This window comes from Notothenia coriiceps, unplaced genomic scaffold (assembly GCF_000735185.1).
Source record: "Notothenia coriiceps isolate Sejong01 unplaced genomic scaffold, NC01 NC01_scaffold00002842, whole genome shotgun sequence".
Lineage (NCBI taxonomy): Eukaryota > Metazoa > Chordata > Actinopteri > Perciformes > Nototheniidae > Notothenia > Notothenia coriiceps.
Genome location: NW_011335543.1, coordinates 456,385 through 475,164, shown reverse-complemented (window position 1 = coordinate 475,164; position 18,780 = coordinate 456,385). Strand labels below are relative to the sequence as shown.

General features: G+C 42.2%; 1 protein-coding gene across 5 annotated transcripts in view; it reads right to left on the bottom strand.

The window, feature by feature from the left end:
• celf5a (cugbp, Elav-like family member 5a) overlaps positions 1-18,780 on the bottom strand; it is a 196,581-nt gene that overhangs the window by 2,395 nt on the left and 175,406 nt on the right. For 2 of the 5 annotated variants that reach the window (XM_010765965.1, XM_010765968.1), the window contains exons 7-10: positions 12,178-12,343; positions 2,474-2,683; positions 2,134-2,235; positions 834-977 (exon numbers count right to left, since the gene is read on the bottom strand). In XM_010765965.1, coding sequence (XP_010764267.1) covers positions 834-977; positions 2,134-2,235; positions 2,474-2,683; positions 12,178-12,343 — 622 coding nt within the window. The remainder of the gene's footprint in view (positions 1-833; positions 978-2,133; positions 2,236-2,473; positions 2,684-12,177; positions 12,344-18,780) is intronic. The other 3 variants (XM_010765966.1, XM_010765969.1, XM_010765967.1) reach the window with 2 other exon arrangements.

The following is an 18,780-nucleotide window of genomic DNA, read 5'->3' as shown; positions in this document are numbered from 1 at the left end:
CGCCTGTCTCCTCAAAGTTGTTATAAGCCCTGGGGCTTGTTGGAGTGTGTTGGCTGACAGGGCTAAATGGGACGGGAGGCGTGGAGGTGTGTGAATCAGCCTCAGCGGTGAGGGTATTGACAGATATTGGGGTTACAGAACGGTGATGTGGATGCTGATACAGCACCTCAAGGTTTTCAGGTCACACAGCTGCCAACGGAAACAAGGACATGGGCTCTGATCGACTGCATCATGGCTAGTTTGGCTACAATGTATTCAGCACATTTTCTGCAGCACTGATGCCAAAACACAACAGTCATCAAGATGCAAATTCAGGTCAGTCAGTCAGGCAGGCAGGCAGTGGTAAGATCCTTCACTCCTCTCTGTCTGAGGGGCTGTCAAACATCATCAGAGTCAAGCATCGAAACAAATATTTGTTTAAAAAATGGTTTGGGGTGCAGTACGAAAATAAAAACTCCCTGTGAATAAAAAAACATAACTTCACCCAAAAACATCTGAATAATTGGAAAATAATATATAAAATGTCAGACTGCAAAAATACATTTGGTTTTGCACCAGAGCTTGTTTCTGTGTCCAACTCCTGAAAACATCCATTAAACATTTCCCTTGAGTGTATTTATGCAAATATGTGGCTCGGTTATTCCCTCCTGTATTGCTCTCTACTTCTTTAGGAGAGGCCATTATTGCATGTTTATGTCAGTGGTTAATACCTACAACCCCATATTATCATATTATATCTAAGGAAAAGTCTGTCAAAGTGTGCAGAAAGAGCTAAAGTCCATGATTCTTACCCACTTGATATCAGTGTGTGAGGGGGGCATGGAGAAACTCACCGAAGCACTTGCTCTGGTTGGTGGCCCGGTCCATGAAGACCTTGGAGGAGATGACGGAGCCGAAAGGCATAAACATCTGCATGAGTTCATTGTCTCCAAACTCCTGTGGCAGGTGGTAGATGAACAGGTTGCAGCCCTCCGGACCTGAGCAGAGAGAGAGAGAGAGAGAGAGAGAGAGAGAGAGAGAGAGATTACAGAGACCAAAGGCAACATGTAACATCATTATTATTATTATTATTTTGGTTGATAAATTATTTGCAATTTAATGGGTGAGGAACAGAGAGTGACTGCTGTGAATTTGTCTTTTTGATCTATGCTGTCTCTCGTGTCGACTAAATTAAGATAAGTGGAAATAGATTGTCACGACGTCTGTGACATTATCAGCGATAAAACATAGCTGTTCCTAAACACATAAAAATAATTTGAAAAGTTTTTGCATTGATTTGCTGATACTGAATGGATGGGAATTTATTTAACATTTCTATTTATGTTGTACAAACTTTTCTGATTAAATATAAATACAGACTAAATCAAGATAACAAATTACATGTTTCCACTGGCAACTATCTGCAGTGGGATGAATGTGCCGCCAAAGAAATACCATCTGATCAATCAAATATTTTTTTTAAAGTAAATTATCATGTAAACAATGTGTTGAACTGATGGTTTCAATCATACTTTCACACCTTCTGTCTTAAAATGTATTTCAAATTTTGAAAACACACAGACATATGAAATACTAAAATGACTATTACTAATTCAATGCAGATTACACAAGGTCAATGCAACATGAATACATTATTAATGTGAAGACCTGCAGTAGGTGTGAGTGGAAACCATCACATTGTGTGGCGAGTTCCTTTATCTTCAAGCAAATCTACATTAATTACATTTTTCCATCTTGCTTGCAGATTTTTATCATATAAGCTTTAATTATTACTTATAAAAGAAGCGTGGGCCTAAGTCGATCATATGTAACCTATTTTAAGACATATTGCACATTATAGTGGGATTAACTTTGTTCTTTAATCTCATCATTTTTGCATGTATTTGATATGAGCTGCAATCACTTTCACTGTTCTCTCAGCTGTCCAACTATATTAATCCATTAAAAAGAATGAGAGGTGATCAGTGTTAAAGTCATATTCTTCTCTCACCCTCAGTCTTTATGTGTGTGTTACACTGAATGAGGTGTGTACATTTCTAAAGTAATATTGGTTTCTCATTCTCATCTTCTTTCTATGTCTATTACACGGGATGAGATGTGTGAAGTGTAAAAAAAGAAATAATGTTCTCTCACCCTCACCTTCTCTCTGCTGCTGCTGCTGCTGCTGCTGGATGACCTGGGCTTGATGGGGCAGTGTCTGGCCAATGGGAGTCAGCGTGGTGGTGGGGTAGATTGCTGCAGAGAGAGAGGAGGGAGAGGAAAGAGTACAAAAGAAAGAGAGAACGATGTCAAAGATGCTTAAGGTCGATCACACAAGCATAACATGTGTAATCAAAGGCTCTGTCATGTCGCTGTCCTACACTGTGAGAATACATATAGCCTTATTCATACAGTACTCAGCCTGCAGTAATCGTCCCGTAGCTGCTACACATTTAGCATTTATGACAGCACAGTAAACAAAGCTGTCTCACACCTGTGTATTGCTGTACTCCAGTGAATGCTTGCTGGAGGGTGTCAGCAGCGGAGGGGCTCTGGGTGGAGTATGGCGGCAGGCCGTTGGTGTACATAGCCTCCACAGCGGGGTGTCCGTTGGGCTGATGGGGGATCCCGGTGAACCCGTTGACGAGGGGCGAGACAAGGCTGGGCACGGAGGTGGTGATGTTGGCTGGTGGAGAGCTGAGGCCTGCGGGGGGGAAAGGTTTACAGTTAGAGGCTCTGTCTATATAGCTCTACAATGATACTACAGAACAGTTATAAGGTATTAAGACGTAGGTACAGTAAACAAAACATTGACTTTAAATAAATGTATTATGTCAACAGATGTCACATAACTGTATTAGGTTTAGCAATAATATTAAAGGTCTCCTATTATACTGTTTTTCATAAATATATATTATATGTCTCAGATATATACAAACATGTCTCTGAAGTGTTCGGCTCCAAAGACCAAACATATCCTGCATTGCAGCATTACCCATAATCCCCTCTCCCCTGTTTCAAAAGTGCTGATTCTCTGTCTGTTACTTTAGATGAAAATAAGGAGCCCCTCCCCACGCCCCTCTGAGAGATATTTGGTTAAAAAGAACGCAATGGTGCTCTAGGAGGAGATTCCGGTAATAGGGGGGGGGGGGGGGGTTACCTTGGTTGGTGATTGGCTAATGGTTACACAAGCCAAAAGAAATTCGTTATGACATCATAAAGTGGCCAAAATTGGATCAGCTCATTTTCAGACAGGTTTTTATATAAATGGATCAGGACAAAAAGAGAGAGAATCTTTTTTCCTGAAACGTTCAGAATCTCTTTACACAGAGGGGACACATGGTGATGGAAAAGTGGATTTTGCATAATAGGTGACCTTTAAGACGTCGTTACAGTAAAACAAATATTGCCTTTCAATACGTGTATTATGTCAACAGATGTCACATAACTGTATTAGGTTTAGCAATAATATTAAGTTATGTGAAATCTGCTTACACAATACATTTAATTTAAGTCAACATTTCAGTTTTTTCAGTGTAAGTCTACACATAGACATGCTTTCCTATTGCATAGAGATAGTAAACACACCCCAGGACCAGCAGATATATATTCACACACACACACTCACAAAAACACACAAAGCACTACATCTCCTCTCTAATGCAAGGACACGGATCTGTCGCAAGTGTGACACATATCAGCCATTTGTCGTGACACCTCCTGCAGGAGAGCTGGGAAGTCAACCTATGAAAAATGAGCCTGCCCGAAGTGTTTGTACGATACCCTGCTGGCTCCTATGCTCAGGATGATGAAACCACGATGCAACTTCTGGAGTAAAAAAAAGGAAAAGGGATCTGGACTGACTAGAAGGAGATTACAGAGGGAGATGATTTGCTTGAATGAGCAGGTGGCAAAAACACAAAGATGTCTCCTACTTTTGCTCATCATAAAACAAGACAAAATAACAACAGTTGGCAGTTTGACAAATGGGCGGGTCATAACATATATGGTACACGCCTGAAAGGCAGCTGCAGGATGGTTCATGAGCGGAATTGAAATTGGATGCTCCCTGTCCTCTCGCTTTCAATGAATTTTAAAAGGAGAGGGTCCTTTGGAAAGTGTTTCCAATTATGCCAGGAACATCAAAGTACCCATTTTGAGCAGAATCTCACTGTGTGATGGTCTCTCTAAAAGGGCTGCTCCGTGGCAAAGCATCCAAGCTGGTTGAAGTACAGCTCCCCTGAGGACCACCTCTCAATCTGGAAACCCTAGTCCTGATTGGACAGAAAGCCCAGGTTGTCACGGAAACCCTCCAGCAGGCCATATCACCTCAATCTGGAGCCAGAGTGAAGAACCCCCTTTGAGAGGTGGTCCACATAGGGTAAACAATCACATCCCGTATACACATACATAGTGATTTATGCTAATGCTACGGTAAATATGCTGTACATCACACGCTGTAACGTCCCACCACTCAGTAATATAATCTACATATCCATACATAATTGCTTTTCTTCTTCTCTACCTACTATCTTTCTCTCCTTCTCCCCCTCCTCTCCTTGCCTCAGCATTTAAGTCATGAAGAGTCTAACAGTCAGGCAAGCAACTGCAGTGACCGGGGGAATTGCCCGGGTCCAGTGAGAGCTGTTGTGTCTTTGGCACTGGTTTTCCTTTTTCTTTTTTTTTAAGCCTCCCCACGATTGCTTGTTTCCTGCGGAGCTGTGATGAATTAGACTGCAGCTTCAGCCCATTCTCCTACCGGGGCCCAGGAGACTGCTGCTCCTATTCTGAGGGCGAGAGACAGCTAGTCTGCTCGGGCCACACGCACTTTACTGTACCGCCAGATAATGCACCCTCTCCATCATCAGGCAAATTCATTTTCCAAGGCTTAGCGGTGCTGTGGGAGCGCGCTTCTATGTATGTGTAGCAGTTGTAGGGATATACGCAGTAGCAGTGGTAGTAGTGGGTGGTAGAGTGGATCCCTTCCATGCAATTACATAAGTTCTAAGGGTCAGCAGTTGGACATGACATCTGCGGTAAAGTAGGCCACATGATAAAAGTAACAGATTGAGGCCACCGAGTCCAGACAGGTTATCAGGCTGGAAATGTCACAGCAGGGAATAAGCATAAAAATCATAACTGCAATAAAAACAACATTGATATTGCAGAGAGGCAAAGCTCTAAAACATTTATCCACAAAAACTACCGGAATAGTCACAAATACTACAGTGGCTGGGATATACATGTATTGGATCACAAAATGGGTTTGTGGTATAAGAAAAAGACAATAAGCAACACCACGGCCAATAAAACAATGATTACAGGAGAAAGCCATTTATGTAGCCTAGTCATCATCTTTATCCTCACTGTCAAAACGACCCAATATCCAACATGAGCCGGCCACGAGGATGTTCTCCTCAGTTGAAATGGGGACGTATTTCCTACTATCCTGAACTAGAAAATAACAAGACATTTTCATTTTATACCTCAGTGGACACGTAGTTCTTGCATTGTGGGAAATGGTATTCATAGCCTGTTTACAATGCACACGCAAGAGTGCGGATGTCAGTGTGTTTTGGCCTATAATAATGACATGTTGTTTCCCCACTGACATACCGTGAATTACATATTCTATACAGCTAGCTCTTAACTATCACTTCCTCACTCTTATTACTGCAGGAAAGAGGTCTGCAATGCAAAACACTATGTGTGTCAAATATATAAATGTTATGGAAGCAGAATTACATTTATATTCGTGCAGGCTGCTTCATAGAGAGGGGGAAACTGTTGATTTGCTCCTTGCCACGATTGCTTCACGAGAGAAGTCTTCAAATGCGACAGAAGCATTTATTATGCAAATGATACATTCAAATCAACGAGCAATGCTATAGCCATACTGGAGAGTGCAGTCATTACAGGCACAAGGACTGTCTTTTGCTGGAGCAAGTAATAAGCATTCAAAACAGATGCTTTCAACTAGCTGATTCAAAATGTGATGCATTTAGAATAATTGCTGTCTGAATAATATATCTGAATATGAAAAAGGGCATCTCGGTTGGTATACCAAGAAAACGATGTGACTTTGAATACTATACCTTATATTTCTGAAGCAAATGAGATGTGAATGTACCTGCTGTTTTGTGTTAGATAATGAAAGATTGTAACCTATAATTTCCTCCTCAACTGATTGAAAAATGTAAAGAGTCTTTCCACTTAAAGCCCTGAATCTATTTTCTCAAAGAGTAAGAAAAATAAAATGTTCTGTTTGGTTGGTTGGTATTTACCGTGAGAGATCTGTATTCAGTTGGTGGGCTGCCAAGCAACTGTCAATCACCCACACCCACACAGTCCTGATGACGCAGATCAGATGATTAATGTTTTACTTTGATGTCTGCTTATTTCGTTATGCGACGTAGATGAGAGATATTACAGATTTAGTTTAAGGCTTCATACTTTACGTTTTTATGAAACAATGTTAAACAAACGTGCAGTCCATCTGTACTCTAGAGTTTGAGATCCGAATATAAAGGACTTCAGCTTGGCTAGAGTAGGATTAGTACCTTTATTCGTGTATTCAATCTTCCTTCTGTTTCACATCTCCTTTCTCCACTAATGACCTTGTGAGTGTTAGTGAGAATGTGCTTGTATGCTCATGACGTCACTCTGATTAGCAACTTAACGTGTTTGGCTGCAGGCTGGAGTGGAAGCTAGCCTCAGCAAATGAATCAATAAATAGCTGGAGAAGCAAAAAACTATCTTTAAATCATCAAAACACAAAGTTCATGATGTTCTTTGATGATGAGCTTACAGACGAACTCTTTCTGGGTGTCACCATTAATAGCAAATTGTGATGTTCCGAACACCAAAATATCCTCTTCATCTGGACAGACAGAAGATGGGAGCTTTGAGGAGATTTGTAATTCAATTGAACATAAAGAACATTGAACTCAATTTCATAGAATAGAATAAACCCTTGAGAAATATTGGTGGCCACAATCCATTTTCCCTGCTTTAAAAGTCTCGTACAAGATGCAAACCAACCACTAGCAGGCAGCACTTGCCTATACGGCAAAAGTCACTTTTTACCCTGAGCCTGTGACCTAAGATTTTCATTGTCGCTGTCACTACCCGATCTGCAGCTCTGCCCGATCTGCAGTGCGCATGACATGTGCGAGATGGTCCGCCATATTGGACAACTCCGGATGGCAACCCAAGTAGGACACTTGACACAGTGGCTTTTGGCAAAGCTCAAAAATAAAACTCGAGAGAGATGAGTTATTGTTATTACAACGTGACTTCACTATTATTTAACAACTCTTTTTATTGGGTTCTTTTATTTGGGGTTAAGTACATTGTCAGAATAAGTGAGAAATGTATTTAACTTCTGTTAGACAGCTATCATACTGAATAAATAATTATTTACTGTGAATGTATGCGAAAATGTATGGCATATACAGTAGCTGTCTAACAGAAGTTAAATCCATGTCTCACTTATTCTGACAATGTACTTAACCCCAAATAAAAGAACCCAATAAAAAGAGTTGTTAAATAATAGTGAAGTCACGTTGTAATAACAATAACTCATCTCTCTCTCTCTCTTTATTTTTCAGCTTTGCCAAAAAATCTCTGTGTCAAGTGTCCTACTTGGGTTGCCGTCCGGAGTTGTCCAATATGGCGGACCATCTCGAACATGCGCACTGCAGATCGGGCAGAGCTGCAGATCGGGTAGTGACAGTCATACCTACACTGTAGCTATGTACAAATGACAATAAAAGCCTTGAATCTTGAATCACCAAGTCAAAAAGTCCCCCTGAGTAAAGTCTTAGACAAATAAAAGCCACTGGTCTCCATCAAACCCCAAAAAATATATTTAAATAACCGGGTATCTTCATAATAAATACAGAGATTTCTTTATTTGTCTAGATATACATATTGAACCTTAATATATGAAAATGTGTATTCTTCATCTTACAGGTAGGTAAGGATGGAGAAACCAGCTCGAGTGCGCTAGGCTAAAATCTGCCCCTTCCTTCAGACTTCCTTACAGAGCCCCTCCTCCAACACAAACAAACGCGCACATGACCAATCAGGACACGAGATAAGTTTGTGCACAGATGGAAGGCTGACAGGCAGGTAGGCCATCCAGTTATTTTAGCCGGGCCGGCTAAAATGATTGGTCGTGCTTTTTACAGCGCCACGGCTTCCACAGATGACATTTTTGTATGTATTTATTGTCAAAGCATTTAATGTATTCATTGCTGTCGGGATGTTAAGAGCATTTCATGGAATATATAACAAAAAGTGTTTCTGAAGTGAATTACCTACCCCACCTTTAAATATCAAATTTACCCCAGGGCAATATAATAAATACAATTCCCACACAAGTGCAGTCTCTAGTGCTTGTGAAGCTCGGTGATTGTTGCTTACACACACATCTGATTTTGTCTGGCCAAGAACTGTGGCAGTGCTCTCTAAAAATACCCGCACACACCAGCAGAGAGAAGGGATTTTGCTTTCACAGAACTGTTCACTTGTGCTCCTGGGATGTGTTATATTTCTGATGCAATACGCCTGATTCAAACTGAAAGAGGGTACCTTTGGATTAGAGGGACAAAGGCCCTTTGAGCAAGTACACGTCTCTACGTTGATATCTTTGCCCTTACAGATGCAATGATTGTAAAGGTATTCTTGGAAAGAGTATTCAGTATTCACAAGAGCTAATACAGTGAATGCAGTAAAGATGAAAGGGAGCTGGAAGCTGAAGGTCGCAATTAAGACACAGGGGTCATCTGGAATTGAACTTATTATTCCAAATAGCCACGATGCGATACCTCTGTGTGTCTCATTCGTTCTCATTAGCTTAGAGAAACCATTATGAAGAGTTTTTTATTTTCTTTATACACACATTGTGGCTGGTTAACTTTAACCTTATGGCGATCATTTAAATTAAACATGAAATATACACTGTATGTTGAATATGTACGATGCGTCGCTGAAGACAGGTGCACACAGTCGAAAGACCACTTTGTCAGCTCATTAGTTTCATGTTTTCTGTCAGCATGGAAGTGTTTTGCATCAACGGTGTAACCATGCTCAAATCCAGCAGGGATGTTGTGGCACCTCCGGTCTGTCTGTGGAGCCTCTGCAGTATATCGTGTGTGATATGTGGCTGTGCATCCCATGCAACAGAACATTAGAGTGACTTAGATGACACACTCTCATCCTAACAAAGCGTCCTTGACACGACGTGTTCTTCACACACCCGGCAGGATCCGCTCTCTCCATTCCTCCCTTTCTCTCCACCTCTTTATCTCCCTGCCTTTCTATTCCTGTTGCCTCTCTCTCCCTTTCTTTGTTTAACTTGTATTTCTTCTGCAGAGCTCAGGGAGCGGCACCTGGTGAACATTATTTTCAAAAAGCATCATCATGCATCATTGTAAGGATACATGCTCTAATCAGCTGAGCCATCTGGCAAACGGCTTATGCACCATCGAGCTTAAATGCGTTGCATCTGTTGATCAAATGGATGTCTCATTGTTTTCAGAGTAACACCCTTAACCTCTGAGTCTCTTTGTACTCCGCTTGCTGTCACAAACAAGATTGTTTATGTGGCAAGAGGTTATACTGATCATTTAAATACAAGATTAATGTCACACATTTAACAGATGATCAGGCAGGGTTTTTCATCTGTTAAGCTTCTATTGGAGCTTTGTGTTAATGCAGAGCCGTGTAGGTAATTACCATAAAGGTGGTAGTCTATCTGTCAATGACTTTACCTTTCTACCGTTTATGCTTTTAAACAGTTGACACACTTTCCAAACTCAAAATTTAAAGATTTGTTTTGAGCTCTAATCTAGTTGATGAGACAACTTAATGTATAAATTACAGCTCTGTCGAAGCAGACAGGCATCGGCTACCAGACCTTCAAAACAGATTCTGATATAACAATGAATTATTCCTCTGACTCGGGGCAGACATTCTTCTGTCTCTCACCAGTGTGAGACTATGGCCTACTTATACAGTCAGCCTTGCCAGTAATGTTATGTATTCTTTCATTGAACTCTAAATAAGTCATAGCCACAAGTGTGAAAATGGAGAGAGACAATGGCTGTGTAAACCAAAGCAGCGAGCTACACTAGCAATCCTGCAGCTGCTGGCAGCCACACTCAAATTAATGAATGGAGAAAGTAGAAATAAAACATTTCATATTTATGATGGTCCTTGAGAATTCACGAAAGCCATGCTTCTCTCAAGGATTAATAATATATTACCTTCAATAATAAAAGGTAATCAGCCAACTGTAGCTTACACAGTAGCACGTCCAAAAGCAGACACATGGCACCACTTCACACAGCAGATTCATAGACTTAGAGGCATTCACTTCTCTAACAAACAATACATTTTATTGGCTTTTTTTTCTTTTCCAGAATACAGCATTTCCTGAAATGTTCCTTCTTATTAGATTCAAGAGAATATCCCACAAATTCAGCAATATTTTCTTTACAGCAATGCACTGATTTTGTCTTTCGAGAGGCTACAAAAGAGACACAAAACAGCACAAAGCAATTAGACTGGCGGACAAAGGCTCCCACACACACACACACACACACACACACACACACACACACACACACACACACACACACACACACACACACACACACACACACACACACACACACACACACACACACACACACACACACACACACACAGAGAGAGACAGAGTTCCTTGCAATAGAGTTGCACAATCTTTCATCAGCACTATTGTGTTGCAAAATATAGGTATGCATGCAGAACACAAAGATCTGAATTGTCATACTGTCAGTGCTTTGCCCATCAAAAAAGAGGCTTCCCGGCAAGACTGAGCTCCACTTTTAATCACTGTCTCTGATTGATTATCCCCGCACAAAAGTGCACGCTTTGCACTGAAAACATCACTGTGAATATTTGACAAATGGATCCCCTCTCTAGATATATTGCTCAAAGTAGAAAATGATTGTGGATGTACTGTACACACACAGCATGTTCCAACAATTCACTTTATGCACATGGGTTCATTTGGCATGAATGATTTAAGGTTAATAGGTGTCCTGTAGCCTTTCCACTCCTGGTCTGCTGTCTGTCCTGGTTATTGGAATTCAACTGACTGTTGTGAAGTAAGTTAAGCACAAAAACAGTGTGTGAACAACAAAAACTGCCCTTTCTTTGAGTCTGTGAATAAAGTACAGAACACAATACAGACTTAAGAGAATGTTTTCTTTCCCCACAGGAACACAGTGCAGAGAGAATTTGATATAGTGCAGCAAGCTTGTCGTAAAGATTTCTATGATGGCTATAAAGAAAATCTAAGAAAGGCCTTGTTCCACTCCCTCTCTCTTTCACTCACTGATTGGTTTAAAGTAACCAAAGTCATCACCTTAAAAACTCAATACTGCAGTGTTGACAAAGTAGGTGAGCGGAGCACAACAAAGACTTGGTTACTGTATTATTTATTTCGGCTCGTGCTTTTGTTGAGTGGAGAATCTTGAAGTTTCCCCTGTCTCAAGGAAAACCAAGCACTGCTGAATAAGCAAATGTTATGCAGTGGGTAGGTATTTCAAAGTCCTTCCTTTTCCTCTGTAATGTATCGGCATAGGAGGTGTTTGTTATGGAAAACAAAACCAACTGCATGCAGATCATGCGCTAGGGCTTCAAAGCGCAAGGTCAAAAATCTATGGGGAAATTAGTGCCTTATCTTTAAACTTACTTATCGAGATTCCTTATTCTGCTGCTACTTAACCCAAATACTTTCTGCATCCAGCGAGTACATAAACATGCAAATCCGATTGACTTTGTTTCTCATCTTGGTCTTTCTTGCTCTCCAGTGAAATCACTTCTAAAAACCAGTGAGCAGGCAGGCATCCTTTCGGCCTGGCTGCAGTCCGAGTTATATTCTCACGCTGCACACATACACACGCGCACATACACACACAGACATGCACATATGCAAATATTCCTGCAGACAAGTTGACCTAAAAGAACCCTACTGGTATGAACAAAAAAAATACACCCACGCAACACTTACACACACTAACAGTAAGACATTAACACAAGCAAACAAGAAACTCGCTCGTAATAATAGTAACCCACCCTCAATCCACAAAACCCACATACACAAGCACACAGAAGCAAAGGGAATAAAACAAAAGTTCTCACCCAGTGTTTGATGGAACTCACTCGACATCGGGTTCATGGGGTTGTGTTGGAGGCTGTTGATGTTGAGCGCCCCCATCTGGTGGATCTGTGTGGCGGGGAAGGCCATGCTGGGCGTGAGGTAACCTCCGTGGCTTGCTGCCATGATGGCTGCCTGCTGCTGCATGAGCTAAAGAAGAGGGACACGGAGAGGTGGGCGGAGGGAGGGAAGGAGGTGTGGAGTGGGTGTTTGGGAGAGAGCAGGGGGGAGAATGGGGTTCCGAGAGAGGTGAGGGGAGGACAGACGGAAAAATATAGTACGTTGGGAAGGAGTTGGACAAAGATGGGAGAAGGGAAGCATGAGAGGAGAGAGAATGCGTAGAACAGAGGGAGGGATGTATGTTGAGGTTGATGGATGGATAGTGCATGGGAAGTACAGAGAAAGTAGAGCGGAATAAAAGAAGGGGAAGAAAAAAGAAGCCTGTCAACCTATGTTTAGTGAATCTGTCTATTCTCCCAGCAGGAAGCCTGTCGCCAGCTGCAAAAACGATTTAATAGCTGTCGGTTATGGCTCATACAAATCAAGACATTGACATGTGGACATTATACTTGCTCAGGGAACAGGCAGAGTTTGCAGAAGAGTTGCACTTCTTATTCATTTCATTTTCAAACTTCCCTTCACTTCACTTTGGCTGAATAGGTTTGCCGCAGATGCTTGATGTTCTATCATTTTCCCGGCCTCATCTCTGATGTTTCTGATGTATTTGTAATGATTGCTGCATGCAGCCTGACATTCACCCAGACTTTCAAATTAGCTTTGTTTCATATTTATGTCAGAAACCACAAGGCCTTTCTCTGGGCTACTTTCCCAAAATGTTAGGGCATTTTTCAAAAATAATGCATTTAGAGTTTGAAATTCATTAAAAGGTGCAGTTTTGGTTGAATAGGTTTTTTTTAGAGACATACATTTGCCAAAACAACATCATGTACTTGTCACTGAATCCAGACCCTGATTTATTAAAAGAATATTTGTTGATTGTTTGTAGCAAGAAACTTAAATTCCACACCATGTTAGTAGCGCAGTATGTTAGTCAGAACATTTAAATGGTGGTCGATTTTCAACCATTGGACAATCCCACGAAGAGATAAATCAATAGCCTTTCATTCACTCTGCATACTACTTAGCATGAAGTGAGAAGTTAGAGCCGAAAATGTTTTCCATCAAATGCAGCCCGCAGTGTGTTTATTCATGCTCACATGCACCGCTGCCCTGCACTGCACTCACACACAAACACAAACAAAAAATGACATGAAGAACGACTGAGTTTTCTACTTGAGTTTCCGCACTCAGCTTAAATTCTCACTTTGCAAACCATAAACTGAATGCCTAAGAAGAAAACCCATCATTGTACAATGGCTTTTGCAGCTTGCGAACCAGTGGGTCTATCTAGCAAATCAACAATCTTTTGCCGGCTATGTAGTGATGCAGACTTGTGTGGTGTTGGAATACAAACACAGCTGGACCGACCTCTCAGCATCTGGTTAATGCTGCTTAGCGGCTGCGTGTCAGGGGAGCTGCTGATGGCCGTGGCCTGAGAATGACTCGTATAAGCAGAAATCAAACTCTTCTGCCACTGGCGCTAATGCTAATGACGATATTGTGAGACACTGTGGGTAGAGAATGCCACTCGGCTTGTATTTGCATGGGGACCCGGCAACGGAAAAGCCAATTATTTCCCCTCAGTGCCCCTGTCAGGTAGCCTGAAAGCGGCTGTCCTGCTGCAGAATGCCCATCGCTGGCATCTCATCCATTAGCCACATGCCTTGCCTCTGCTATCTATTAACGCCTCTTGTCATTTGCATAATTTCATTGTGACAAATGGGAATCATCCATTCCTTTCCAAATAAGATGAATTGAGCCTTTAAGGGGCCGTAGCTGCAACAGACAGCAAAGGAACAAGAAACTAAACAAAAGCAATGACACGGAAACAAACAAAGAGGTCTAGAGGGTCTGTGGCTGCCTTGCTTTGGCGATGCTGTGACTGCCCCCCCATTAGGATGTGAACAGGGTGAGACTTCAGGATGAACAGGCCAACTGGGCTGGTATTACAGAATAAATAAAGTGTCTCAACACTCGCTGTTTTTTGGTCTTTTTATCTGGCTCTGCTCGCTGATACTCAGGACTTAGAGGTAATTCTAATAGGCTTGCAGTCTATTTGTTGTGGGCCTGGTGGCCTTATAAAAGCTACAAGCCTGTATGGAGCAAACATGGAGTGGGAGTAAAGACCAGCCTCTCTCCCAATGCATATTTTAGATGATGCAATGCTTAATGCCTTCCGTCAGATTGTCATGGATAACAACTCTGGAATTCGTTGACGCTTCGTTCCAAATTCAAATGCAGCAAATTGGAAACCAAAGCATATCATTATGTTGGAACGCAGTGGTTAATACAAACTGGCTCTGATAAAAAGAAAATAAATAGCAGTAAGCAGAGTGGTTATGTTGACAGAGATATTCAAAGTCGTTCCATTTTACTTTTCATATGTATATGCTTTTTTCCCCCTTCTTCTTCTTCATCATTTCAAAAGGCATTATATTCAAAAGCAATTCCCGTTTCTTTATTTATGCACCAGCCAGCAGATAGCAAATGTCTCCGGTGGAGAATGAGCCGAACTGAGTCTTCATCGTCACAGACACAACCTTTTCTGCTTCCTCTTGAAAAGAAAGGAAGAGAGAAGAAAAGGCAGAGAGAAACAAGGGGGACAAAAGAGACGCGCGTGAGATGAAAGGGAGCAAAGAGAAAGTTGCCCGGGTTCCCGCAGCATTCATTTAGTGTCAGACATCTGCTTTTTTATTGCAACCTGATGGCATTACTCTCCCCTGGTGCCAGCAGGCAATCACCTCTTTATCACATGGCAATTATCTCTGTAGCGCTGCTCTGTGACTCGTTGACTCTCCGCACTGTCACATGTGACCCCTTATAGAACAACCAGCCGGGGACAGAGGCAGAAAGGATAGAGAGAGACAAAGAGAAGGAAAGAGTGAGAGGGTGAAAAAGGTTGAACCAATAAGAGAGAGAGTAGGTCAATGAGGTGAAGAACAAGACTGAAGACAGAAGACTGAAGCTCAAGGGCCTCATTTGTTACCCCCCATGCTGGCAGGCCGTATTTCCACGGAAAGATTTGAATAGTTTATTTCATCTGAGGCACTTTGTTGTGTGTGCAGAGCGAGTCCTCACAAGTATAGTACAGCTAAACCAGGTCATAGACGTGTGTGTTTGCGTGCAGGCAGTTTTCAGCACAGCTAAATGATGCAGTAATCTGTTCCCATCATTCCTCATGTGTGCTGTGAAGCCGTTTGAACGCGAGTCCCTCCAACAGGGGGAGATGTTTCCTAATGTGAGTTTACAGCCATCATCCTCCCTCTCATCCTCCCACACATTGTCACTATTAGTGCCAAGTTAAACCATTTTTCTCGCCTCTCATTTATCCATCTTACACTCAGTCCAATGTATGTTTTTAGGCAGGCAACAGGAGCACAGTGCGGAGGGCCTTTACATCTTCTCCTTCCCTGCGACACAGCATGTATTCCTCCACCTGAAGAGACCAAGCTAAAATGGCTGTCTTCCCAGAGAGACACGGCTTTAAAGACGAGGGAAGAAAAGTGACTTGAATCAAATCTAATCATGTACAAATATGATGTTTGTGTCTTGACGGGGGAATACAAAAAGGTAATAAAAGCTGGTTTTATTACTCACATTCAGCGAATTCACGGGAGAACTATTACCATTCACTACTAACACTGGAATGAAACAAGGAATCCCACTCGCTCGCTCTCCCTCCGCTTGCGTTTTATGAAATCACCTTTTTGCAAATAGGATGTCTCCTGTCAGAGCACACCAGTGTCTATCGTAAAAATGGCACATTTCTTATTTCTGGCATATGTTGTGAGTGTTGTACCCCTCCAATTTGTGTTCGGAGCCCCCTCCTTCTCCTGGTTTGACTAAAATCCAATTTACTGGCTGTCAGCTCAACTCTTTAATCCTATCCACTGCTGTAGTGGAGAGGTAGCTCTTTGAATTTACCATTTACTGTACTCCCTGGTTATAGCTATATATACCATCTCTCCCCAAGTCTGTATTCTATACTGTGCCACCTCCTCTTCTCTTGGCCAGCGTATATGGAGAGTGGGCGAACATGTAGTGTGTCTTTGGAGATAAAGTCCTTTTTGTGTCACTGCAGGTTTTTCTTCTTGGGGGAATATGTGTAGTTTATCTTGCAGTAAAGAAACATTCGCTGTATCACTTCAGCACATTCCCGGTGGCTGCAGGGGAATCGAGGCTGCTCACCATACACATGCAGCCATGACTGTAATTGAATCATAACTGCTGCACAAGCAGGACCCCCACACTAAAGATAACTCAGATTTCCCTTTATTCCACATTATGCACATGTTGCAGTTGGAACCAGTATTTATACTCATTAAATACGTCTTTAGCTAGATATGAAAACAAGGGCCTCGCTGATAATCCATTACTGCCTCTGGAGCACTCATTACTTTATCAAAACTTTATCTCCAAGGTTGCTTTCCCTCAGAGTTTCTTAACCGGCTTGCCTTATTCGCTAAATTCATTATATGCAGGTACATGGCACCCACAGTCTCTGTAATTCGTAATACTAATACAAGGAGAATCTCACCTTCACTAACATCATTCATGCTGTATAATCTTTGTGTCGAGCAACCACATACCTGCAATTTCTCTTTTAGATTTAATAGTAATTGATTCTCTCTAATGCTGAAGTATCCCCAGTGCCCTTGTTACTTTCACTCGGAACTCAATTTCCTAGCGTCATCCTGCTCTTTGTCATATTGTATTTGTGTATGAGACGGAGAGAGAGAGGGGGGGGGGGGGGGGAAAGAAAGAACATTTGCTGCGCAGTGCGTCTGAGTGTGTACACGCTTGTATGAGTGGACACGGGTCTCTGCCACAGTAAATAAGAGTCATGGCCAACCTGAGCGGGGCACAATGGTCTCCTCGCAGACCGCCACTGCCTCCACCACCCCTTAAACATTTGCATTTCTCCACATGGGGAAAGGGCTGCATTTCATGAATGGTAATGAAGGAGTTTTACTGGGACGAGCACAAGAGATGGCCTCGCAATTACTCTGGGATGGTCAATTTACACATTTCACACTGGGTCTCATGGCTGTGATGTGAAAATGAGGGAAACGGATAAGCCCCCAAGACCTGGCTATTTGAAACAATGTATCCTAGCATTTGGAAACAGCGAGAAACATATATAACTTTGACATCCAAATGAGTACAGGGGAAATGATTTGGTCTTACTCCTTCTCTGTGAGTAAACACATTTCTGATGATTATGTGTATTTATGCAGTGTGAGGCCCAGGTTTTTTATCTAAGTGCTGGATGGAAAGCTTCTCCTAAATTCATTTTAGCCTGCTTCAAGTACAGTGTGCATGCACGTGCATAAGGCAGTACGTGTGAGTGCTCTGCCTCAGCGGGGAAGAAGAAAGTTTGTGTGCAGATAAGTTGCCAATGGAAAATTCTGAGTCAACTGTGGCCCCTGAAGCATCTCAAGGGCCCAGAGGGAGGGACAGGGGGAGGGAGAGGGGGAGGGGAGAGAAGCAGTGTGATAGAAGGTGGAGGGGGCGCATGGTGAGAGCGGCTGCATAGGCTGTCTGAACTCATCAAAGAGCTGGGGGTCTGCTGTGTGAATATGGTGCCATGCCCTGAGGGGGGGGGGGGTACAGTTGGCGGTGGTAGGAGGGCAGAGGGAAGCTGATGAAGGGGTTGGAGGGTACCAGCTAACTAAATGTGTGTGACTACGTGCAGAGGGTAGTGATAGACTGAATGTAAAAGCATAGCAGAACTGCTTATGAAAAGGAGGGGACCAAGAAGTGCTGCTGAATGAAGTGATGATAGTTTGGCAAGCTCATTTCAATTACAGAAATGAATACCAAGTAGGGTGCAAAACGTGTCTTTGTGTTCTATTTACTAGAAAAGTTACACATTTCACCGACTGATATCCTGTTTTAAAATGCTTTGCTGATTAATTGGACCACATAACAGTCAAGCTAAAGGTCAAAGGGGTTCAAATGTGTGTCCCATGTGTGATGTGTTCTAAGTTGTTTACGGTCCCACCTCAGCAATACACTGTCCATCCAAAGGGGAATACAGGTCAAATTGAAATGATATGTGTCAGCAGAAATAGAGAACCGCAGTGACGCGTCCTAAAACCCGGAAGTAAGTTAGCATGTTTACCACTTCCGGTTCCTTCAACAAAAAGCAATGCAATTTCTCCATAGGATTTTGGAAAATAGCTCGAAATAAGGTCTGTGTTTGACACAAATTGAAGAGACAGATCACGTTTTGTTCTACCACATTAAATACATCAGCAGTGACCCCATTGGTGATTCTTGAAGAGTTTACGTGTCTGAAAAAACGACGGTTGTTAACATGTGGCTGAATAGGACTACAGAAGTTGTCGAGGCCGTTTTACGTCATTACACCGAACACGTAAAACACTAGGGTTGCCAGAAACTGACCATGATCAAAATCGATTATTCGGCAGCCCTGGCGCCCAGCCAGCCAAGCTTACTTTGGG